We start from the raw sequence: 27,698 nt of genomic DNA, 5'->3' as shown, positions 1-27,698 counted from the left end.
TCAAAATGAAGATCAATGTCTAAGAAAAGCGGTCTTTATCCTATCTTATGAAGTCATAATAAAAACAAATGAGTTTGAGAAGCTTTAGGTCAAAAGAAAATGGTTACACTCCAGAATAGTGAGATCTGTAAGTGATGGTGAGCAGGTGCTATATTATGAGTTGTGTGTACTCTTTTTCTCCTTGCAACCTGTTAACAACCAATGAATAAAACTAGTCTCTGCAGTAAATTCTAAAGCCAGACAATATCTCCATTGGAACGATAGTAAAGTACTGAGTATTTTATGAGTTTACATTAAATTTAAGATATGTTATTTAAAAAGATATGTAGGAAACATGCAATATGTTACATGAGTTTGAGTTTTTAAAGATTTGAGTCCAGGAATCTTAAGAAAACCATGTTGCTAAATTAAAAAGTTATGTTGCCACAGTAAGACAAACATAATGTGTTTAAATGCTGGATTTTAAAATTATATTTCTGGTCATGAAATTAGTATACATTGAATGGGAAAAAATCTATAGAGAAAATATTTTTAAAATTAGTAGAATTCACTTATATGCTTTCCCTCACTCTTACCTCTATCTCCTACAATAACACTAGGACTCATTTTGATATTTAAAATGCTTATTAGAACTGAGATCTTAAGATGCTATCTTTAAACATTTTTATTTTATAAATTACATTAGGTTTTTCAACTTTGAATTTGAGTTTCCTGGCTAACTTTGGCATTTTCTCTCTGTGTTTCTACAGCACCTTGGGCATATCTATCTCTGCCATAGCATAAGCTAGATTTCGTTTGGACTGTTAGCTTCCTGAGTGTTGGGACTACGTTCAATCTTGTATACCCAGAACTTGACACCATCCCTGACATATAGTTGAAATTTGAATGCTGACCAACTGAATTTTATCTTATTTGTTTAAAAAAAAATTTAAGTGAATGAAACTTTAAATACACGTGTGCCTGAGACTATTTCATTGGGCAAAAAGTCCCTGTTAATATATGCTAAAATTTATCATGTAATAACTTCCATTTATATTCCATTGGCCAAGACTTAGGTTATATAATCATACCTAGCTCAGTGGTTAAGTAAATTGATGAATTTTTATAAAAAGATATAACATGTATATACATGATTATAAGTCATTTCCAAGATTTATTGTAATGATGTGCTGTGTGTGTGTGTGTGTGTGTGTGTGTGTGTGTGTGTGTGTGTGTATGGCAGGGGTTGCTGTTTTTTTTTACATTTACAAGATGTTTTTGACTCACTATAGAAATGTTCTTTTATGATGTAGTTCAGAAAGATATATGGAACATTTATTTTAAATTACAAAGAAAAAAATGTGCTAAACTCCCTTTTTTCCATATATGGCTAGAGCATTATAAATAAAAGTTGATAAAATCTGAATATTTACCATATAATAACTTTTCTTGTGCAATTATTCCAAATCCGGGAAACCCATTAGCCAATTTGAAACTATCCTAAATAATTATGGAGACAAGTGAGGGGCATCTAGGAAAAGGCCTTTTTTTTCCCCCTGCAGAGAAAGTGAAGCCCAGGAGGCTGAAAAGGAATGGATGGAGAAATAAGAGAAAAAACAGGAGATTCTTGCCAAAAAAAATTCAAATGTCTTAGAGGGTGTGATCAACAATACCATATGCTGCATAAAAAATTCAAGTAAAAAAATGCCAGAAAAGTATCCACTAAATTTTTTTAACTTTAATAATGAAACATTCATATATACAAACGAACATGTAATTTATAGAGAAGTCATAAAATAATTTTTAAAAAACATCTATACTCACCATCTTACTTTAACAGAACAATACCAATAATACCTCTGATGCCTTTTCCTCCTACTCCGCCTGCAGGAGCCTGTGGAAGATATTGCTACTTTCCTCCTGATATCTGTGCTTTCCTCCTCCCTCTTCAAAACTCCTGATTTTCAGCTGAGCACATCTGTTAAGCTTCCTTGCATCTATAAATTACTAAATTCTAGCCAGAGAACCATGAAGAGAAGTAATATGTGCAACGTCCATGAAGTGACCTTAAGAAGGTAACTTATTCCTTCATTCTTCTACCTTGCTACTTGTAACATAGCTGTGGTAGTGAGCCACCATAACCATATGGATGAAAGTAATGCTCAAAAGATCAAACGAATTGGGAGGAGCCTGGCTCCTAGATAACCATATAGAGTAGCTGTCATGCCTAGAATATTTCTATCTTTTACAAGACAAAGATATCAACTTACACCTTGTTTATGTAAGTATATTATATATAAACTTATATTTTGTTTCTGTCAAATGCAGCTAAATCTGAATCTTAACTACATATATTGTGCCTCCTTAATCATATCTTTCTCTCACATTTCCAGGAGTAACTGCTATCCTGAACTTTAATTTTATCATTTCCTTGATTTCTTTATATTTTTTCCAAATAAGTATATATAATCCTATACAATTTACTAATTAAATCTATATGCTTTAAAAATGCATATAGACAGAAGAATGTTAAGTATAATTTCCTGCTTTATTACTCAACATTATATGAACTCAATTCATCATTCTTCTGTTTATAACAACCTATAATTGGCCATTCACTTTTTACTCTATGGGGAAACACATGTTTTGATTATTTTTCTATTGGAATGTCTTTTTCTTATTGACTTTGTAAGTTCTCTTTATATAACTAGAAAGTAACAAATCCTTTGTATGTTCTATATATTGCTTCCTGTCTGAGCTTCTTTTCACTTTCTTTGTGGTGTCTTTTGATCAACAGATGCTTTTAAATGATTCCTTTTTAATTATGCCAGGACCATTCAATGGAAAAAAAATAGTCTCATCAACAAATAGTGCTGGGACAACTAGATATTCACAATTAGGAAGCAAAAGAATGAAGTTATACTCCTACCTAACACCACATACAAAAATTAACTCAAAATGGATCAATAACCTAAATATAAGAGCTTAAAGCCATACATATCTTAGGAGAAAACTTAGGGGTAAATCCTCATTACCTTGGATTATGCAATGGATTCTTAGATATGACACCAAAAGCACAAAAAACAAACAATTGGACTTTGTCAAAATTAAAAACTTAGGTGCAATAAAAAGAGAACCTACAGAATGGTAGAAAATACTTACAAGACATATATCTGATAAGAGTCCAGTAGCCAGAATATATAAAGACAAATAACTCAATTAAAAAATAAGCAAAGGATTTGAACAGACATTTCTTCGAAGAAGATATACACATAGCCAACAAGCACACAAAAATATGCTCAAGCATCATCGGTCATTGAGGAAATGCAAACCAAAACCACAGTGAGGTACCACATCATACCTACTAGAATGTCAATAATAATAATAATAATAATAATAATAATAATAATAAACAAAATAACACATGTTGAAGAATAACAAGTATTGTAGAAATTTTGGGAACCTCATACATTGCTGGTAGGAATGTAAAATAGTTCAGCTGCTATGGAAAACAGTTTACTGGTTCCTCAAAAACTTAAATATAGAATTACCATATGACCCTGTAATTCTACTACTAGGTATAATTTGCCCCATTTCAACAGAAATAGCATATTATATAAACTCTTCTATACCTTTTCTCCCTAGTAAACAGTATATCTTAGGGACTTTTCACATCAGTTTGTATAAAGCTTCCTCATTCTTTTTTTATAGTATTCCAGTGTATGGATATACTCTAATGTATTTAGCCAGTATTCTGTTGATGAACATTTGGGTTATTTATAGTTTTTGCTTTTACAAGCAATGGAGCAATGAATGATCTCATATCACATTAATTCATATTTTAAAAAATAATTGAGATGACATTCACATTACATAAAATTAACCATTTTAAAGTGAAAATTCTATGACATTTAGTACATTTACAATTTTGTGCAACCACCACCTTTATCCAGTTAAAAAAATTTTTTTACTCTAAAGTAAAACTCCTTGCCCATTAAGCAATTTCTCCCCATTACCTCATCTATATCCACAGCTCCTGACAACCACTAATTTCTAAGGATTTATCTATTCTGAATATTTCATATAAATGGAATCATACAGTATGTGACTTTCTATGTCTGACTTTTTCACTTAGCATAATGTTTTTGAGGTTTATCCAGATTGTAGCATGTATCAGTACTTCATTATTTTATGGATGAGTAACAGTCCATTTTGTGTATATACCACAATTTGTTCATCAATTCTTCCACTGATGGACATTTGATCTGTTTCCACATTTTGGCTATTGTGGATAGTGCTGTTATGAACATGAGTATATATGTACTTGAAAATATTTTTTAATTTTGGTGGGATATACAGGCAGACCTCAGAAATACTGCAGGTTCAGTTCCATGCTACCATGATAAAGCAAATACCAGAAAAAAGTGAGTCACAAATTTTCTGGTTTCCAAGTGCATATAAAAATTATGTATACACTATATTATAGTCTATTAAGTTTGCAATAACACTGTCTTTTTATAAAAACAGTATACATACATTAATTAAAAAATACTTTATTGCTAAAAATGCAAGTTATAATATTTTTGCTGATGAAGGGTCTTAGTTTCAATTTGTAAAAATGCAATATCTGTGAAGCACAATGAGGTGCACAATAAAATGAGGAATGCCTATAAATGGAACTCATCCATGTCGGGGCAAGTTTCTGTACACATTGTGATACTGAATTTCATTATATGAATACATTATAATTTATGTATCAATTCTATTATTGATGGACCACTGGATTGTTTACAATTTGTAGCTATTACAAATAATGCTACTCTGAATAGGATTATACATGTTCTGCTAATGTACAAAATCCTATGCAGTTTTAGGATATCTTTCCAGAACTGTAATCTTAAATTACAAGTATGTTTATCTTCAACTTTACTAGAAAGAAGCAAACGATTAGCCAAAGTGCTTGTACCAATTACTCTCGACCAACACTGTGTCCCCATTGTTCTAAATCCATACCAACATTTGATATTATTCTAATTTTAAAAATTTCCCAATCTAGTGGGTATAAATTGGTATCTCGTTAACTGGATTTTTTTTTTTTTTTTTTTGCAAATTACCAATAAGGTAGTAAGTTCTTTAAAATGGTGCTGGAAAACTGTAATTGGATCTCTGTCCCTGACCATATATAATAATCATCCAGTGGTAGATTATAAGATTAAATGTAAAAGTAAACAGTAAAGGGCATTTTAGAAGATACACAGAATACATGATCTCAAAGTAGGAAAATATCCAAATAAGCCATGAAGTTGTAAAATTAACTACATTAAAACGAAGAATTCCTATTGAAAAGACAATGAAACACAAGCAGCCAATTGGAAGATATTTGCCACACATATACAACCATAAGCTATAGTCAGAAAATGAAGAATTACTAAAATAGAAAAATGTGAACCAATTAAAAGTATGCAAAAGAACTAGAACATGCCAGTTTCATAATAGAGAGATTCTACCCATCCAACAAATAAAGAGATTACCCTTTCCTGACTACTCTCTAGTACCACTTGTCTTAAATCAAGTGTCCATGTACATTGAATCTGTCTCTGAGTTCTCTATGATTTCACTGTTTACTTCTAAAGCGCTGAACCCCTGCATCGATACCACACTGCCTTAACTCCTATAGCTTTAAAATAGTATTTGATACCTGGAAGAACAAGTCTTATCACTGTGTTCTTAGATATCATCATATTTACTCTTAACCATTTGCATGGGCATATAAATTTTTAAGTGGATTTGTTATGTTCTAAAACAAACAAACAAAAAAACCTCACCACACAAATACATAAAACGAATTACTTTTTGAGATTTTGACAGGCATTGTATTAAAGCTATGAGCCAATGTGGAAAGAACTTCTTTGCAAGATTGTAGTATTCCTATTATGAATATATATATATATATATTACCCTTTATCTAAATGTTCTTTAATATCTCTCAGTAAAGTTTTATAAGTTTTTCTGTAATGGATTTGTATATCTGTGACTAGATATATGACGACGTACTTGATAAATCTTGATACTATTGTAAATGATATCTTTAAAAATTAATTTTACCTTTTGCTGGAAAATAATTTTATACACTGATTATGAATTCAAATAATTCATGTTTATTCTTTTGAATTTTGTACAAAAACAGCCTACAAATGACCATTTTGATCCATCCATTCTAAATTATATATCTTTTATTGTTTACCCAACTGTACTGGATTATCCTTGCAGGAAGAGGTAAAATACAAGTGACGATGTGAGATATCCTGTGTCAGTCTCAAACTCAAAGAAAAAGCCTTCAGTGTTCACCATTAAGTGTGATATTTAACATACACGTTTATAGATAACCCTTTTAAAAATCAGATTAAGAAAGTTACTTTTCTTGTGATGCTTAAAAAGCAGTTCTAAGAGGGAAGTTCATAGCTATACAGTACTATGTCAAGAAACAAGAAAAGTTCCAAATAAACAATCTAACTCTACACCTAAACGAACTATAAAAAGAACAAAAACTCAGAGTAAACAGAAGGAAATAAGTAAGATTGAAGCTGAAATAAACAAAATAGAAATTTAAAAAATAGATAAAAAGTCAATGAAACTAAAGGCCGATTCTTTGAAAAGACAAACAAAATTGACAAACCTCTAGCCAACTCAGCAAGAAAAAAGGAGAGCCCAAAGAAAATTATAAAAAGAAGTTACAATCGACACCATAGTAATACAAAGAATCATTAAAGAATACTATGAACAATTATATGCCAACAAATTCAGCAATCTAAAAAAAAATGGATACATTTCTAGAAGCATATAACCTTCCAAGGCTAAACCAAGAAGAAATGGAAAAATCTAAACAGATTGGTCACTAGCAATAAAACTGAAGTAGTAATCTAAAAAAAAAAAACTCCCAACAAACAGGATTCAACAATAGAAGGAACATACCTCAACATAATAAATGCTACATATGACAAATCCACAGCTACTATCACACTCGATAGTGAAAAGCTGAAAGCTTTTCCTTTAAGATCAGGAACAAGACAAGGGTGTTCACTATCACTACTTCTGTTAAGGAACTATAGAAATCTCTTGTGTTTCTATATAACGATAATGAATAATCAGAGGAAAAATTAAGAAAATCTCATTTACAATTACATAAAAAAGTATAATACCTAGGAATAAATTTAACCAAAGAAGTAAAAGAGCTATACTCTAAAAACTGTAAGATATTAAATAAATTGAAGAGGATATAAATAAATGCAAGGATATATCACACTCATGGATTGGAAGGACTAATATTGTTAAAATTCCCTTACTGCCTGAAGCAAAATAGATTCAACGCAATTCCTATTAAAATAACAATGGCATGCTTCTGAGAACTAGAACTAATCCTAAAATGTACATGGACCCACAAAAGATTCCAAATAGCCAAAGAAACCTTCACAAAATGGGTGGTATCACACTCCCCAATTTCAAACTATATTACAAAGTGACAGTAATCAGAACAGCATTGTACTGGCATAAAAAGATATAGAGATCAATGGGTTAGAATCAAGAGCCTAGAAATAAATCCTTACAATGGGGTAAAGACAGTTTTTTCAATAAGGTGTATTGGAAAACTGGACAGATACATGCAAAAAAACTGGATCACTCTCTTAAACCATATACAAAAATAAACTCAAAATGGATTAAAGACTTAAATGTAGAACCTGAAACCATAAAACTCCAAGAAGAAAACATAGGCAGTAAACTGACATCATTTTAGCAATATCTTTTGGACTTGGACAACAACAACAAAAACAATGGGACTATATCAAACTAAAAAGTTTTTGCACAGCAAAGGAAACCACCAAGAAAACAAAAAGACAATGTACTGAATAGGAGAAGACATTCACGAATGATAAATATGATAAGGGGTTAATATCCGAAATATGTAAAGAATTCATATAACTTAACACCAATAAAAGAGATAATCCAATTAAAAAAGGGGAAGAGGACTCAAACAGATATTTCTCAAAAAAGAACATATAGATGGCCAAAAGACATATGGAATTATGTTCGACATCATAAGAGGAATAAAAATCAAAACCACAATGAGATATGGGTGAAAAAAGTGAAGGGATTAAGTGCAATTGGTAGTTGCAAAACAGTCATGGTGATATGAAGTACAGCATAGGGAATATAGTCAATAATACTGTAATAACTATATAGTGCCAGGTAGGTACTAGACTAATTGAGGGATCACTCTGTAAATTATATAAATGTCTAACCACTATGCTGAAACTAATAGAAAATAATGCTGAATGTCAACTCTAATTGAAAAATAAAAATTAAAAAGAAAACAATGAGATATCACCTTAGGCCTATCAGAATGGTTATCGTTGAAAAATCAACAAATAAGTGCTGGCAAGGATGTGGAGAAAAGGGAACTCTCATACACTATTGGTGGGATTGTAAATTGGTGTAGCTACTATGGAAAACAGTATAGAGATTCCTCAAAAATTTTAAAATGGAACCACTGTACAACCCAGCAATTCTACTTCTGGATATTTATCCAAAGAAAATAAAAACACTAACTCAAAAAGATACATGCACCCCCTATATTCACTGCAGGATTACTTACAATAGCTAAGATATGAAGCAACCTAAGTATTCATCAACAGATAAATGGCTAAAGCAGATATGATATACATTTACAAGGGAATATTACTCAGCCATGAAAAAGAATGAAATCTTACCATTTACAACAACATAGATGAACCAAGAGGGTATTATGCTAAGTGAATAAGACAAAACAAGACAAATACTGTATTATTTCACTTATGTGTAGGATCTAAAAAAACAAACGAAACAAATGAATAAACGAAACAAAACCATACCCACAGTCACAAAGAACAAGCTAATGGTTGCTAAAGGGAAGAGGCAATGAAAGAGATGGGGAAGAAAAACAAACTGAGAGCATTTTCTCTAAGATCAGGAACAAGACAAGGATGCAAACTCTCACCACTCTCATTCAATATAGTATTGGAAATCCTAGCTTAGAGCAATCAGACAAGAGCAAGAAATAATAGACATCCAAACTGGGAATCAAGAAGTCAATTTGTCACTTTTTTGCAGAAGACATATTCTTTATATAGAAAATTCTAAAGACTCCACCAAAAAACTATTAGAAACAATAAACAAATATAGTAAAGTTATAAGGATATAAAAATCAATGTACAAAAATGCATTGCGTTCCATAGACTATGAAATTTCAGAAAAAGAAATGAAAAAAAATTCCTTTTGTATTTGCAACAAAAAGAATAAAATACCTTGGAATAAAGTTAACAAAGTATGTGAAGGACCTATACATTGAAAACTACAAGACATTTTTAAAAGAAATTGCAGAAGACACAAAGAAATAGAAAGATATTCTGTGTTCATGTATTGGAAGAATCAACATAGTTAAAATGGCCATATTACCCAAAGCAATATATAGATTTAATGCAATCCCCATCAAAATCCCAATGGCATTTTTTAAATAGAACAACAACAACAACAACAAAATCACCAGTTTTATACGGAATCACAAAAGACCCCAGATAGCCAAAGCAATCCTGAGAAGAACAAGGCCAAAGGCATCACACTGCCTAACTTCAAATTATACTGCAATGTGACAATAATCAAAACAGCATGGTATTGGCAGAAAAATAGACACGCAATCCAATGGAACAGAAGCCACACACAAAAAAGTCTCAGTTAAGATGATGAAATTCAAGTCTTTAAGCCTGAGCCTAATAAGGTAATGGGGTCATTGGGAGAAGGGGGTTAAATACTTCCCTCTCAGCTGCAGACTGAAAATAGTGTTTTCAATCCACGGTTAGTTAAATCTGCAGATGCAAGATCCAGGGGATATGGAGGGCCGACTGCATATTTATTGAAAAAAAAAATCAACGTATAGGTGGACCCACACAGTTCAAACCTATGTTGTTCAAGGGTCAACTATATTTTCAGTCCTCAGTTGAAAATTCGTGTATGCAGAGGGTCAACTTAAGTTTAATGTGGATTTTTGACTGTGTAGGTATCCTTTTTCTTGAAGGGTAGTACATGTTTGTAGCTGATATCTCTATCAGTTTATTTCCTGCCTGTGAAATTTTGGGGGTCCAGCAACCTTCATTCATTTTGTCTAGTCTCTGTCCCTTTCATTCTAAGCTGGTAGTGTTTCTGTTGACCTAACATTTAAAAAAAAACCTTGTGGGTCTCCCCTGATCTTTCTGGATAACTCCATCTCTATTACTGGCTTCTGCTAGGATGGATGGCTGGACCCCAGAGTCACATGCCTAATCTATCCAGGAAAGTTTGTCCTTGAATTTTATATATCCTTGAATTCTCTTCATTTTTTGCAACAGGATGAGACTTTTCCAAATGATCAAGTTCTGTTTCCTTTCTTGCTTATCAATTCCTTCCTCGATTTATTTATTTCTTCTCATATTTTACTATAAACAGCAAGGAGAAACCAGAGTGCAAATTCCACTTTGCTCGATAATTTCCTCAGCTAAATATCCAAGAGTTCAATGCTTACAAATTATATTTTCCACTTAACAATAGAATATTATTCAACCAAATTTTCTACTATTTTATAACAAAGACCACCTTTCTTCCAGTTTCTAGTAACATTTCCTTCAGAAATCTTACCAGAAGCACTTTTTAATGCTCATATTTCTAGTAACATTCGGTTTATGACAACACATGTATTCTCTAAGATGACACAGTACCTTTGTCTTCCATCCTCCTCACTCCCTTCTGAGCTCTCATCATAGACTAGGTTTTTTTTTTTTTTAATCATATGCCTCAAAATTCTTCCAGCTTCTATCCTTTGCCCAATTCCAAAGCCACTTCCACAATTTTAGGTATTTGTTAAAGCAGCACCCTACTTCTGGTACCAAATTCGTACGTTGTACATGTTAGTTTCCTAGAGCTGCTATAACAAGTTGTCACAAATTGGGTGGCTTAAAACCATATAAGTTTATTTTCTCACAGTTCTGGAGGCCACAAGTCCAAAACTGAGGTGTTGCCAGAACCACACTCCCTTTGAAGTCTCTAGGGAAGAATGGTTCCTTGCCTATTTCAGCTTCTGATGGCACCTAGTATTCCTTGGCTTGTGGTAATGTATTTCCAGTCTCTGCCTCCATCCTCACATAGTCTTCTTCTCTCTCTGTGCCTCAAATCTCTTTCTCCTTTCTTTTGTAAGGACACCAGTCACAGCATTTAGGGCCCATCCCAAATCCAAAATGACCTTATCTCAAGATCCTTAACTTAATTATATCTACAAAGATCATATTTCCAAACAAGTTCGCTATATTAGTTTGCTGGGTCTGCCCTCCCAAAGTACTACAACTGCATGGTTTAAACAACAGAATTTACTGTTTCATAGTTCTGGAGGCTAGAAGTCAGATGTAGGTGTCAGCAGGATTGGTTTATTTTAAGGATGGTAGAAGAATCTGTTCCATGCCTCTCCCCTAGCTTCTGGTTTTTGCAGCCAATCTGGTGCTCATCGGTTTGAAGAATAACTCTGATCTCGGTCTTCATCTTCATATGGCATTCGCCCTGTGTGCATGCTTCTGTGTCCAAATTTCCCTTTATAAGGACACCAGAAATACTGAAGTAGGGCCTACCCTAATCACCTCTCCTTAACTAATTTACATCTGCAACAATCTTATTTCCAAATAGGCTCACATTCTGAAGTACTAGGGGTTAGGACTTCAACATATGAGTTCTGCAGGACACAATTCAACCCAAAACAGTGTTTTGCCTGCATAATTTCTGATGGAAAGTCAGCTGCAATTCTTATCCTTGTTCTTCTAAAGAAAGATGGTTTTCTCTGCCTTTTTGCAAAATTTTCTATGTCTTTGGTCTTCTGCAGTTTGAATATGTTATGCCTAGTTGTTTATTTTTTGATATTTATCCTGCTTGGTGTTCTTCTGCTTGAGTTTCCTGGATATGTGGCTTGGTCTTGTCATTAACTTCAGACAATTCTCAGGTACTATTACTTCAAATATTTTTTCTGCTCCATTCTCTCTTTCATTACTCCGAGTATTTCAATTGCACCTGTGATACATCATCTGAAATTGCCCCAAAATTCTTGGATCTGCTGGGTTTTTTTTCATTCATTTTTTTTATCTTTGCGTTTCAGTTTGTAAAGTTTCTGTTAACCTGCCTAAGCTTGCTGATTCTATTCTTTCTTCAGCCATGTCCAGTCTACTAATGAGCCCATGAGGGGCATGCTTCATTTAGGTTACAGTGTTTTTGATTCATAGCATTTACTTTTGATTCTTCTCTAAGAATTTGCATTTCTCTGCTTATATTACCCATGTGTTCTTGTATGTTTTGTACTTTATTCATCAAAGGCTTTAAAATATTAATCATAGTTATTTAAGACATTTGTAACATCTTTGTCATATTTGGTTCCGATGGTTTGTCTCTTGAGTGTTTTTCTTAGCATGCCTAGTAATTTTCTGTTGCAAGCTGGACATGATTTATCAGGTAATAGGACCTGAAGTAAACAGACCTTTATTGGGAGGTGTTATGTTAATCTGGCTAAGAGTTGGACTATATTTAATGTCTGCTAGAGTTGTAGGTGCCAGAGGCCTCAAAATTCTGTGTCCTTGTTTTTGTCTCCCCTGTTGACTTCTGGCTTAAGTACTCCTCCTCAGAGAGAGTCTACGCCTTACAGCTGTAACCCACTGGTATTGTACTGGAGTCCTGTTGGTGTAGTGGTAAAATGTGGAGAAGAGGAAGCATATCTACTATAGCAGCATAATCTAGTGTAATCTTATGATTAAATTTCAGTCTTTTAGTGGGTCTGTGTTCTTGGTCTATTATGACCTTAACAAGTGTTTCTTATTTTCCAACCCATCCCATCTTAGGTGAGACCGAAAGGCTATAGGGGGCAGGAGTGGGAGAACTGCTCTTCTCCCAGGTGGAATAAGGCTCTGGTAAAGTCTTTACCCCTGAAGAGTAAGCCTTGGTATAGGCAATGCTCTGGGCTTACTTCATACAGGTTACCCTTCCTCTTCCAGGCCAGAGCCACCAGGGTTCCTTCTTGACTCTTCACTGTGAGAATCTAGTGAGTTGCCTAGAAGTAAAGTCCATGAAAGTATGGGGACTTCCTAAGACTGTGGCTCCCAGTTTTTCACTCTCAAGCTAGTCCACACTCAGCTTCAAGCAATTCATCAAAATTATCATTTAGGTCTTCCTACTAGTTACTTTATGGTTCCTATGGCTTCTGCTCCAGGTAAGTAGAACTTGGCTGTGACTCTCTGGATTTGCCTGTCTCTCCATATTTTGGGGTGGCAGTTTGCCCTGCATCCTCAATTCTCTGAAGGTTCATAGAAAGTCCCACTAATGTCTTTAATAGTATGATGATTTTTTTTTGTAATTTATACATGTAGTTGTTACAATGAGAATAATGATCAGCCAATTATCTACTTACTACATGCTACCTAGCAGAGAAGACCCCCACCTCTTTCAATTGCCCTTAAATAAGCTTTTATATTCTAGTACTCTACTAGAGTTAAGTGCTATAGAAAATGATTTAAAAAATTATTTTCCCAATTCTGCCAAGAATGCTATATTGCTAGTACCATTCTAGATGCACAGGGGTTAAATTATTACACAAAATGAATGGCTTAGCCACTTTACCCCTTAATATTTTAATGTGTATTTTATAGAATAAGGATATTTCTTACATACTGCAAAACAGTTATCACATTCAAGAAATTCTTCATTAGTAAAATATTTTTATATAATCTACCATCAATAGTCCAGTTTTCTCAATTGTCCCAATAATTTTTTTCCCTCCAAAAGAATTCTGATTTAGATCATATATTAATTAGTTATCATATATCTTTTGTCTCTCTATCTTTAACAATTCCTCAGCCTTTCTTGACTTTCATAACATTGTTTTTAAAGAATACAGCCCAGTTGCCATTTTTTGATAATTATCTTTCTGATTTTGGCTTTGTCTGATGTTTCCTCATGATTAAATTCAAGTTATGTATCCCTAGCCAGAACTACAAAGTGATACTGTATCCTTCTCACAGGCTACATTAGTTCTGATTACTCAGGCAAGGTTATTGTCTGGATCTCTACCATATATTTAAGACCATACAAATATCCTGTTCTCATCAAAATTATAAATACTGACCCCAGATTTTTCACACATTGATGATTCTTGCCCAATCAATCTTTACTATGATTATTACAATGACTTTCTAATTTCACTGCTCATTCCACATTTATTAATCAGCATTCTATTGTATGAAAAAGTCTACCCTTTCTCTTTTTCCTTCTCTCTCTCATTCTCTCATTAGCATGGACTAATGACTTCCTATGTTTTCAATGCTTTATTACTGTCCTTAGTTATTTCAATGCTCAAATAGCCCCAAATTTGATCAGTGGGGCCTCTTCAAACTAGCTCCTTTTGATATGTCCTCATTTTTCTTTCTTTTTTTTGAACACCTCCTTTCTTTCTTTTTTTTTGAACACCTCCTTTCTTTCTGGTAACATTAAGATGTTCCAGGCTCATCTTATCCCTTCTTTTCTCCAGCCCCAGAGATCAGCCATTTCTCCACCAAAGATCTCTGGTTCTTTTCTGTAGTGCCAGACGTACTCACAGCTACTAGGAAAAGTGTGAATCTAGACCTGTCATATCCAATTTGGTAGCCATTTCCCACTTGTGGCTATTTAAATTAAAATTAATAAAAATAAAATAAATTAAAATTAAGTTCCTCAGTTGCACTAGCTACATTTCATGTGCTTGATAATTATAGAACATTCCTATCATTACAGAAAGTTCTATTGGACATTACTGTTCTAGACTTTTTCACAGGACAAATTTAGGAAACACACACATACACAGAGGCTCATAAATTCTCACTTTCCATTGTCTTTTAAATATCTTCCTATGTTCCACTATATTAATTCTTTCACACATTAAACATTTATTAAGCATAAACTATTAGACACTTACTGTTCAAGGCCCTGTAGATTCAGAAATATACATCCCTGTTCTCTAAAACCTTACAATGTAATGAGAAGACAGAAATATAAACGATTATAAAATAATGTATTGTTATTATAATAGGATGCTATATCAATATATACCCCATAGTGGGGATGTCAAGGAAGGGTTCCTGAGAGAAATGACATTTATTAAGCTTATAAAAGTAAACAACTGTTATCCTGGCAATTTAAAGATAATTGGGGGTGGAAGCATTTGCTATTCTCCATCATTTTTTTTTTCAATCTTTGTTCCAATTATTCAGTTAAAATGCTTTATCTCCCCCATGTCCTTTCAAAATTCTGTTTATCTTTCAAATCCCATCTATTATAATACATTTCGTAATATCTCTAACCAGACAAGACAACCCAAAAATATATTGTCTTTACTGATTTCAAGCACATAAAAGATTTGGTTTACTTTTATTGTTATTAATATAATGGGTAAGAACATGGACTTTGGAATTAGACTTATTACTTACTTGCTGTATGACTTTGAGCAAGCTACTTAATCTCTCTAAACCTCAATTTCAGCATCTAAAGGTGTAATTAATAATACCTCATAGTTATAAGTTTAAAGTTAAATAAAATAATGTACTGAAAATGCTTAGACTGTGACTGGAATATGAAAAATTATATGGTGTACTAGTAATAATCTTACACTTGTTTCTTCATTTTCTACAAGTTTTAAATTTGTTCACACCTTTCTTGGCCAATTTTTACATTATGAAGGCATATATATACATATGAATATGTATATATATTTATATTTTAGTAACATCTAGCAAACTCCCTAAATTTTTCAAGCAGATTCCTTCCAGTCAGTATATTATTGCATATTTATATGTAAAATATTTTACATAGACAATTTTATTTATAACTATGAAATTATAAAATCAATTTAAAATATTATTTATTGCTTGTGGCAACTTTAAATAAAAATAATTAAGTATGACTTCATATATAAAAACTTTAAATGAAAATATTTTCCCACTGGGTTGATTATGTGAAATTTCTAAAAATTATGAAATGATACTTAATTACAAAAAATATTTCACATATTATTTCACATAATAATATGTGAACTACGAAATGGTAAAAATCAATCTATTAATAAAAACTAATTTGTCAGAAATCCACACTCCTATTTATAATTGGATTCTATAAAATCATACTTAAAATTGGTTTAAAATTGAAACAAAGCATCTTGATTTTTATAAAAATATATTTTAAATTACTTAATGTAGTACTAATCAGAAGTAATACTAAATGACAGTATCAAGAATTTTTCCTTGTCATATTATTTAAAAATATAATAGGAAAAAAGCATGTCATACAACAAGAACTAGAGGTAACTTATTTTGTCCTTCATCATAGTTTGATATGCATTCAAAGATGTATGCCTAACATTTTGCTAACAAATGAAAAATATGCTTTTCCAAATCAATGCATTTAGTGAAGTTTATTTAATTTGTAAAATGTGTAAGCATTGACATCTTAAATTGCATTGCTTATATTCTAGAAAAAGGAAATGGAACACTCACCAGGTTTAAAAAATACCAAATCTAAAAAGGAAAGCAATGTCATTTCTTCCCAAATAACTGCAGCTGTGCAGATATTTTCTTTACTAAGCAAAAAACAAATGAGGTAAAGTTATGTTTTCCTTATTATTACTCTTACCAGTAAAATTTTAAAAATCACCTTGATATGTTATTTTCCTTTAAATTAGTTTAAGCATAATAGTGGATTAAAAAATTGGAGATAGGAGAAATTTCAGAATACACTGCTACGTTTAAAAATTTGTTAAATCCTATTAATATACTGTCAATACCTATCAGTCATTTATAAACTATACATTTAAAACTTTCTAGATGTAATTGTTCTGAATAATGGTGTACATTCCATATCTTTATGAAATATATAGTCAGTAAAACCTTTGTTCATGTTTTCCCAAAGGCAACCTTACCTTTGGAGTCCAATAAAAAGTAGGGCTCAATCTGTAGAGTTTTCGTTTGTGGAAACTCTGAAGTGGCCTTGTTCGAGCCGCTGTACTCATGATAGTCAAGGATGGAGATTTCAATCTTGTCCTGTCTTTTCTCCTTTTCTTACTGTGCTTCTGGTTAAGTAACCAGCTACCGGAGGAAGAGAGCTCATCTAAATTCTCTGATGCACTGAAATGCCATGAAATAATTGGGGAGTGGAAGGAATAAAACAAAACAAACAAACAAAAAAGACAAAGAAAACTAAATGTAAATTGTCTTGATCTATTATGATAGAAGAATATTAATTTTAGCTAACTTTGTGGTAACAGTTGGTGAAAGAATCAATCTTAATGAGGAATTACATATTCAAGTTGTGAAAACAGTTTTTACTTCTATTTTCTCCTGCAAAACAAATATCCCATTGGTTAGAAATGCTCATGAGTTCACTAGTACAATGTAAATGTTCATTGTAAATCCATAATTTGTGAATATTACACAGTGTTGCAAATATTTACATCAAATTATTTTTGTATGTGGTGAGATTTCATAGGAGTGTAGATTTAAAAAGGGCTGGAGTCTTATCGCTACATCATTTTTAGCTGCTCTTAAATAAGCACTACATAACATTGCAGTGGATTCTGAAACAAAAATGCAGTCCTGCTATATTGAGGAATTTTTTTAACTTCTAATGATATAGAAGTCACAATGATAAACAGATCACACAAACAACATGTGAAAAAAAGCATATTAACTTTATAATCAGTCTTAAACATTATATTTAAGTGTCAAAACATCAGAACATCAGGAGGAAGTTAATGCTCATGGCTGCATAAATTTAACTTTCTTTATACCAGTTTATTATATACAAAATAATTAAGCTTCTTAGGCACTATAACATACCAATTTCAACCTTATTTACATAGACAGAAGCTAGTCAATGTAGTATTCTAAAATCAACAAGTTAATCTCCTATATGTGATATAAAAATTCTAATCAACATAAGTTATAAATGTGCTATCTGTTTCAAGTAGAATCAGCATTTAATAGTAAACATAAGACTTTTTTTTATAGCACTGTCATTGGTTTTAAATCATATTTATTTATGGCTGCTATAAAATATTCTGTTTGCTTGTGGACAAAACAAGTAATTCAAGAATGTTTTACACAGTAATAAGAAACCAAAACTAAAGGTACCTGAATGACTTATGTTGCCAAAATGAAAGAGAATAATTAAATATGAATTCAGTGACTACCATATATATTCAACAAATACATGACGGAGTATATACTATTGGCCAGACCAATATAGGGAAAAGAGCTGATGATAACTATTTCACTGTAAAAATATTAACTTTAGTTGCAGAGAACTTTAGTCAAGAATGTTTTGTCTCAGTTAATAAACGTTCTACATATCTTCTATCTGAGAAAGGTTTAATACTACTCTCAAATTAACAGATCCAATTCATATCCTGATACTACTTTCTGTGACATATCATATGTATTACTACAGAAAACTAAGTGCATTGGTGCTAAGTAACAGTTTGCTCTTGAGAAACCATCCATGGAGCTGGGCTATCATGTCAAAGGTGAGCAGAAGGCATAGATGATAGTGAATATCAAGTTAGGCACTGAACAGGTCGGGTAGCTGGCACCGAAGCGAGTCAAGGTCAGGAAGAAGACAGGTGTCAGTAAGTAGTTGGTATCAGAGGTGATGAAGTCAGAGAGCTAGAATCCAGGAATGTAGGAGTAAATTTAGCACTAAGATTCTTCATCCAGCAACTTAGAAATACCTTTAGGCAGATTACATTGCTCTTTAAAAGTAAGGTTTTGCTTGGGTAGTGTCTAGGGAAAATGAAGAGCTCTCATTCTAGCAGCCTGAGGCACAGATGACTAACTTCTATTTACAACTCTTTAATTGTTAATGAGCTCTTAATTACCCCCCTCCTCTTAGGAGGCTTAGTCCTAAAGAACATGAGCCACCATTTCCTTATTGAATAACAGTGCACAGCTTTTGAACTGGCTAGAGGCTCATAGGCTAGTTTAAAGAAAAGCTTGCCCTTTATGTCAAGAGGTCCCTAACCCCCAGTCAGTGGGCAGTTAGGAACCAGGCCGCACAGCAGGAGGTGAGCTGCAGGCAGGGAGCAAAGCTTTATCTCTATCTGCAGCAGCTCCCCAGACCTAGCATCACAGCTTCAGCCCCACCTCAGACCCATCAGGCATTAGATTCTCAAAGGAGCACCGGTCCCTGGTGCCAAAAAGGTTGGGGACCACTGATTTATATCACTAAATGTTGTATTTTCAAGTTTCTAAGGTGGCTGATATTATCATAAGAAAAAAAGTTTAGTTTTACTCTTTGTTTCCCGCCGCAAACAATGCATCCTTAGATGACTACTAATACTTTCTGACTAAGAATCTTTGCAAAGTGTCATCAAAAGTTATCCTTCTCAAATAAATGGGGGAATTTACTGAAATTGAAAGATGTGGATCTGTTTATGTTGCTACTAATCAATGTATAAAGCACATTGTTTTCATCAAAGTTAATTTGGTGCATAAACTATAATGAGGTTGTAAAGAATTAATCTTAAATGACAGATAAATTCACTTATTTTGCAATGTTTTATACTAAAGAGATGGTCAATCGAGGAACCTCATTAAAAAGCAGAATAAGAAAATTATGTTTCCTCAGAAGATAATGATAGAATATCTAGAGTATTAAGTATTAAGTAAAAGATGAACTTAAGACAAAGATGTCATTAGTAAAGCAATATAAGCCACTATCATCACAAGACATTCTTTAAAAAAAAAGTCATAATAATAGCGGGGGGGGAGTAAGAGGTGAAGAAGAAAAAAACATTTCAATAAGAGATATGTCTTAGTATTCCCACTGAGTTTTAGGTACACCTGGGAAACTCCAGAAACTCATGCAATGGGCTACTGTCAAGTACTGTCATATTATAATTATTGACAATTATCAATACATATCACTATATAATTATCTTTGGACTTTTGAAATAGCAAGCTTACAAGTGGGATAGTACCAGGGGAGGCAACAAATTGCACTTCTTTATATTTCTAACTGGAAGCTTTTGCTCAGAGACAATAAAAATCCTCCAAAGAATAGCCAAAATCCTTTGTTATAGGCAGATAGCATAATCTGGCTTTAAAATAAATTATATAATTGAGGAGGGAACAGCGAGGGTTGGTGTTTAGACTTATACCTTTCTCCAAGTGCAAGCTATTTTGTGCCAGGATTACTCTAATAGCTTTATAACTGGTCTCCCCTCATCCATATTCCCCATCCCCTCCAGTCCCTTCTATACTAATCTTTTGGGAAAACATCTAATCCTGTTATATCCTTTCCTCCCATCCCCACACTGCTTAAACTCTCTCAAAGCCTTCCCATTCCTCTTGAGAAAAAGACTTAAATTCTTAATGTAAAAGGCTCTGATCGGTCTGGCCCCTGCCATCACTCTCCTGTCTCATTTTGTAGGACACTCCCTCTTGTTCCCTGTGTTGCAACCGTGCTACCTCTCTTCATTTCAAATAACTCACTCTAAAATACATGTTATTTCTTTTCCTGGAATTTTCTCACATCCTCCTTCACCTACGTAATTTCCAATAATCACTTGGCTCTCGTTGCAAATGCAAATTCCTCAGGAAAGCCCTGAGCCCTTGCATTGTCTCTCCAAAGACTATGCCAAATTCCCTTATGGGCTCTGATAGCGCTGTTCACCTTTCCTTTATAACATTGTTCATGGTGATAATTTTACATTTATTCGTATGATTATCTGATTAAAGCTGGTCATCCTTTCTAGATTGTAAGTAGCACAGAGACTGTCTGTTTTGTTTACACTTGTTTCAGAAGTTCCTGATATTTTATTAAGATACATATTTACACTGCTTTGAGTTTCATTTTAAATCTCTCTTTGGTTTATAAGTTTTAGATAGTAAGATATGATGTGTCTTATTTTATCTTACCTTATAATCAAGTATGTCCATGATAAATTGATAAGAATGAGCAGATGAGAGGTACAAGATGTTTTGATTTGTAAAAGAGAAGGCATAAATCATCTAAAAAAATATTCTAATCTAAAAAGTCAAAAATGACTGAGAGCTTTAGCTAAGAAAATAATCAGCATTTACTAATAAACATAAGATCTGGTTTTTCCATAGCACTATCATTGATTTAAAATCATATCTATTTCTGCCAGCTATCAAATATTCTATTTGCTGTGGAGAAAACAAGTAATTTGAGAATGTTTTACATAGTCATAAGAAACCAAAAATAAAGGTACATTGTTTAATTTCTCTAGTAGTTATTTAATAACTCCCTGAAATCACTGATTTTCTATTACAATCCTAGAACATCTTAGCAGTTTAGATATTTATCAATGATAACGATAGGCATTCAATTTGCTTTTATAGAATGTAAGTGAAAAACTTCAAGTGAATTTTTTAAACCATGTATTCCTATACTCTGATTATGAGAACCAAACGCCTAGAAATGAGTCAACTAATCTTCCAACCTGATAATTTATTATAAATCACTACCCAAATCAACTTTTGCAAATATTATGTACTTATGACATAATTAATAAAAGATATTAGTTATGTATGTAGGGATAAATATTAACTAACTTCTTGGTGTCATTTTGGTAGTGGTAGTAATGGTGGATGGATGTGGAAGAACAGTCTAATTTCAATCTTTTTCTTTTAAATACAGTGAAAGATAGTTGAAAAATTTTCATAGTAAATTATTTAAGTATTTAATAGCCTTTGCCTAAGCCAAATTGTATTTTCAGAAGAACTGAAATAAATATTATAATGCTCTACTCAAATACTTTTAGTAAATAAAGAACTTTTGGACCTGGTTTTAAATTTAGGATGTTAGAATCATAAAAGCATAGAAATGATTTCATTAAGTTATTTTTGTCTTTTATTCTCAAGGAATAGCAGAGACTAACTATTCGACACAGAATTTTAAAATACTATTGTAGGCTAGTGGTTTAACATTTGCCCCATTTTCATCTATTCTTATATTTAAACACAGCTAAGAAAAAGGAGAAATCAATAATGGAGAAAAGAATTAGAATGTGCTTTCTCAGAGATTATAATATCCTACCCTTCAGTTCCCCATAGACTCATATACACAAATATCCACATCCACAATACTACTTTGAACAGTGGCCTCACAAAACTTTCATGCACCAGGAACCTCAAAATATGATCTTATTTGGAAATACAGTAGTTGCAGATATAATTAGGTAAGATGAGGTCATACTGATTAGGGTATGCCCTAAATCTAATCACTGATGTCCTTACAAGAGATACAGAGACAAAAAGGAGACCCACTCAAGGAAGAACGTCATGTGAAGACAGAGGCAGGGACTGGAGAGAGGGTTTAAAAACCGAAGGACATGGAGGACTGCCAGCAGCCACCGGAAACCAGGAAAAGCAAAGCAGCCTTCTTCCCTAGAACCTTCAGCGAAAGCATGGCCCTGCCTGACACCTTGATTTTGAACTTCTAGCCTCCAGAATTGAGATAGAGTATCTGTTATTTTAAGCCGCTTAGTTAGTGGTGATTTGTTAAAACAACACTAGGAAACTAATATATCCATAAAAATACACACCTAAGAATCATTGTTTTTCTATGATTCGTAATCTCTATTTTAAGTCTCTTCTTTTCACCAATGGGAGTTCTTTGATGAATTCAACTGATAGCAACGCAAGTAGGCAGCCACCTTTTCCAAACTTTTCCTGATGCTCGAAGTCCTGCTAATGGTTGAATTTACTATCTTTCTTCCCTTGAGATAGTTTGGAAAATGAATGCATCACACACTCAGATAACTCAATGGCACTTAAGATGACAGTAACCAATTTTTAAAAAATTTTATAAAACTGGAATTATGTAAACTTACTAAAATGGCCCACTAGGGGCATTATCTATCCTCCAAATGACAAAACTAAACACCTCTCAAATGACCAATAGATCAACATCCAGGCATTATCTGGTATAGAGAAAACAGTGCCTACCTACCCTGAGCACTAAGTGGAGGAACTATACCCCTTACCCAAAAACACAAGTCTCTTCAACTCTAGCAATAAGAAAATGTGATGAAGTACACATTCTAAATAAAATGTGGTCTCTCTAAAAAAAAAAAAAAATTAAGGTAAATACATATTCTAAAATATTAAGATATGTCTTAATGCAGCCATTAAAATGGAAAAATATTTTAAGTATAAAAAGTTTCAGATATAACATTATTAAATAAGGTATAAAAGTGCTTCCAATAGATCCCAACTATGAAAATAATGTATAAAAATGATAGGAAGGAAATACACTCTGACCAATATAAGTGATTTCCACTGTTTTCTTAGTATTTTGTGAATTTTCCAGTTTTCCTACAGTGAGCTTATATTATTTTTACAAGAAGAAAACAAAGTCATCTAAAAATTAGTCTTTTTTTTTCATTAGGGACTTCTTAAAATTTTTAAATGGGTATTTGAGAATAAAATACTTAGAAGATATAATAACCCAATGTTATATGAGCTTTGTTTAGATTCTGAATCTAACAAATTAACCATAAAAAAGATGATTTTGAAACAACTAGGGAAATTTGAAAATGGATAGAGGTTCTTGGTGCATGAAAATTTCAGGATAGTAACAAATTATGGCGAATAAGAATAATAAGCAGATGATAACATGATGGGTTAAAAAAAAGCTTTTGAAGAAATATATATTAAAATAACAGCCAAACAAATTTGCTTTTAAGAAGTCCATAAGGAAAAAAATGTGTCAAGAAGGGAAATAGCTGAAATGAGTTGGCAATACCTTGAGAACTGTTAAAGCTGGGAATATGTGGATTCATTTTTCTGTGCTTTCTACATGCCAAAGTTTTCCACAATAAAAGAGAGAAAAAGAAACCCACTATAGCAGTGCTGCCATTCCCATTTCTGGCTCTTAACTTCAAATAGACTTTTTAAAGCATAAGAACAAAGAGACTAAGAAGCCAAGTTGATAGTTTTATTTTTCTAAGAATTGAGACATAAGGTTTGTCAAACATTTCTAGCTAATATATAGTTTGAGAGATATAGTTCAGATTCTTCAATATAATCTCTAAACTGTTTTTCTGACATACGAGATATAGACAGTTTGAAATGGAGACTTTTTATTTTACTAATCTCTATTTTTGGTTTTAAAGAAAAATTTGGAAATAAAAGTTGAAAAAAATAAAAGCTATAATATTTTTAAAATCCCATTATCTAAACACAATTATGCCTTCCATTAAAATTTTGATTTATGTCCTTCGAGACTTTTTTCTATGAAATCATACTGTATAATGATTTTGTTATCTTGATTTTTTTCCCTTAACATTCCAAAATAAGCATGTTCACAGGATTGCATACTTTCTATACACATAATTTTTTAATAGTTACATGATATTCCAACCAGTGGTTATATAACGTTTAAATGTTCCTTAAAACATTAGGTTTTTGACTTATGTTAACGGAGGTAAAAAGGGAAAAGCAAGATTTTTACAAAGAAAATAATTCCTACTGGCATTAATTTAAAAACACAGTAGAGGAAGTTTTATTTCCTTATTGATGTCATTAATAACTAATGTCATTCATAGGAACCTAAATTATGTTAAAAACTCCAGCCTGGAATATGCTGCTAACAAATAATGTTTTCTCATAACTGAGAAGTGACTATTGAAAATATAATGAAGGTAAAAGAATTACTTTATTTGTGATCAGTTTGCCAGTTCAACTGCAGTTTTTCAGTTAGGATACCCAATTAAAAGAATAGCTGCATTTCATGAGATAATTACCATTAGTGGAAATAAATAGCATGGCAATGATTCACTGGAATTTAATTTCATATCATATTCTGGGACTCATTAAAGTAAAACAAACAACAACAACAATAAAAATCTTATTTTATTTCAAGTACACATTTACTTTCTCAGAGATAATACCCCATGGGGTAAATAAGGATCCATTTACAACATTTTATCTTCATTTTAAAGTATGAGATCTAAAAACCAATTACTATCTCTATCATGATAAAACATAATGCTTCATTTGTTTGAAGATTCAGTTTATTCAGTTGCTCAGTCCTGGTGACTCATTTTAGACCCTGCTGCCAAGATTAATAAAGCTAAAACAAACCACTTCTGACTTTTAGGAGATAATGCCACTAAATAATGCCGCTAAATAAGAGATGGAGGTTGGGAATCAATGAATAACAAGTGGGCAAGCAAATGCCCTGGAAAATAATTAACCAAGTGAATTCACTTTAGACATTGTGAGAAAAAATCATTAAGATATTTAAACACTGACCTTAAATTCTTTTTAAAAATTATACTAAACAGTAAGTTCTATGTGATTCACTAAAAAATAAATATACAGAATGGATGACCAAACTTTAAAAATTAAAAATTTAAATTTACTCTAACCTACTTATATACAAAAATTATAATACAATGTGACACAAAGCTAGAACACATGCTTTATTAGAAGAACTGGAACACTTCACTTATGAGATTATTTATCTGGCAATGCCAAGTATACAAAATACAGCAGACATGGCAAAAGCCTTTTAAATAACCAAAGAAAAGTCTCAGTATGTATATGCACAAAAGCTCCCTCCTGTTGCTGTTAAGAGGCCGCCTCTCTTACTAGACAATGTCTCTTACTACAGTACAGATACGTATATCGCTTTTAATTTTCTGACTTTCTAGTCCAGAGTTAATTTAGATAAGTGGAAGCACAACTTCAAGAAACGGCCAGGAGAGCAACAACTAAAATATCAATGTGACTATGAGGGAGAAGAAACAAATAAGAACAACAACAAAAAATTTTTAATGGAATGCTGATTACTTGCAAGAAATACTGAAAGATATTTCATTCATTCAACAAATACTTATGTACCCATGATGTGACTGTCACCAATCTAGATGATTATCAAAATGTAGTCAATAAGGCAGAATATTTAAAACTTCTTATTCTTATGGAGCTTATGTTTCCATCCAGGAAGCTGACTCTTGTGATTCAGAAAGCTGCCTAATCACAATGCTACCAAGTGGCAGAGTTGGGACTGACTTCAGATCTGTCTGATTCCAAGTGATATTCTTAAAAATACAACTTCTTCAAAGCACTTGATCACAGTTTAAAACTACATTTATTTGTGTAATTATTCCATTGATGTCATTTTCCCAACTAGATGCTATACCACAAGGACAAAGATGCCTTCTGTTTTTGTTCCACACTGTATAGCCCCTGTGCCCAATCCAATGCCTGGCAAACTGAAGTCACTCAGGTATTTGTGAACTATAAAGTGAATTCTTTTACAGTTATACAACTACTAATTTTAATAGCCCCTGAGGATACGGTCATAGTGATGAACCTGAGTTAACAAAAACAAAATGAATTAAGTTCAGTATCATCCAAGAAAGGCAACGTGTAGTAAATTTTATTTAAATCTTCCTAACTGGTTTATTTTAAAGTTTTAAAAGTTTTAACATATACTTTTTCCCTCATACAACCATATACTGTCTCCCAGTATCTGGTATGTTTACTCTAAGACATACATTTAACTCTTAGTTAATGATCTGCTGAGCGGTAAACTATATTTTAATAGACCCAGCATATACTTTTTAAGATATAATTATGATTATAGAAATTGGTTACAGTAGAGACTGAATGACTGTCAAATGTTGGTTAGGATTTTATAAAATTTTTGGAACGAAGAGGCCTATAAATATTTGGATACCATGACCTTTAAGAACATATAAAGCAAATATATATTATTTATCATAGCAAATTACCAAGTTTCCTGTTACTGTTAAATATACTTTTTGCCTGTATCTATATTCTGCAACTTCTTTTTACTGCACTGTTATTATTAGGTCTGACATTTGTACTAATTTATACATTTCAGCTGGTATGTATGTATCTCAAAACTCATAACTGAATGAGTACTTTTCGGGTCCTAGAGGACAGTTAAAAATACACTATAGCTACTGGTCCTTTTCTTTAGCCATTCTCCATTTGCTTTTCACAAGTATATATGAACATTTTCATTAGAAAAGACAGAACAGACATCCCAGATTAAGACAGATTTGACAGATAAAAGAAGGGGCAAGGGTAATAAAATCAACAACTGGATAAGTCTTTATCACCGCAGTTTAAGGTAACGTGTTGAGATTTAATTATCTTTGTTTTAAACTAGGGATTCTTGGAATGACTCACTGATGCAAATTTGGACTGAAAATCCATGTGAAACTCCCCACCATGGTCAGACCATCTTAAAGATACGTTTGCTTTTTTTCTTTTTATCTTCTGCTCTGCCTCAGCACCAAGGCAAATTCAATGGTGCCCTAGGGGTGGGGAAGGAGAAACAATTTTCCTTCTGATTTACATTTACTAGAAGGTTATAGCCCTTGGAGGAGGATGGTCCCAGCTAAATATGGAGAGGATTTCATTTCATCTCTCCACCAACTATAGGCATGGCCCTGGGCTTTCCCTTTATCTCCCTCCACAAACTATTAAAACTTCACTTGATTTTTCTGGATTTGGCTTTGATTTCTCTCTTCCTCACGAAGCTATCAAAACCTTGATTTAATTTCATTAGAATTTGGCCTTAGACAAAAGGAGATCACTGTGTTG

General features: G+C 32.6%; 1 protein-coding gene across 9 annotated transcripts in view; it reads right to left on the bottom strand.

The window, feature by feature from the left end:
* Positions 1 to 27,698, bottom strand: part of KANSL1L (KAT8 regulatory NSL complex subunit 1 like) — a 101,434-nt gene that overhangs the window by 21,054 nt on the left and 52,682 nt on the right. For all 9 annotated transcript variants that reach the window (XM_011369617.2, XM_011369622.2, XM_011369623.2 and 6 more), the window contains one exon: positions 17,012 to 17,216. In XM_011369617.2, coding sequence (XP_011367919.1) covers positions 17,012 to 17,216 — 205 coding nt within the window. The remainder of the gene's footprint in view (positions 1 to 17,011; positions 17,217 to 27,698) is intronic.

This window comes from Pteropus vampyrus, unplaced genomic scaffold (assembly GCF_000151845.1).
Source record: "Pteropus vampyrus isolate Shadow unplaced genomic scaffold, Pvam_2.0 Scaffold152, whole genome shotgun sequence".
Classification (NCBI taxonomy): Eukaryota; Metazoa; Chordata; class Mammalia; order Chiroptera; family Pteropodidae; genus Pteropus; species Pteropus vampyrus.
The sequence above is the reverse complement of the archived record's forward strand: the minus strand, read 5'-3'. Positions and strand labels throughout refer to the sequence as shown.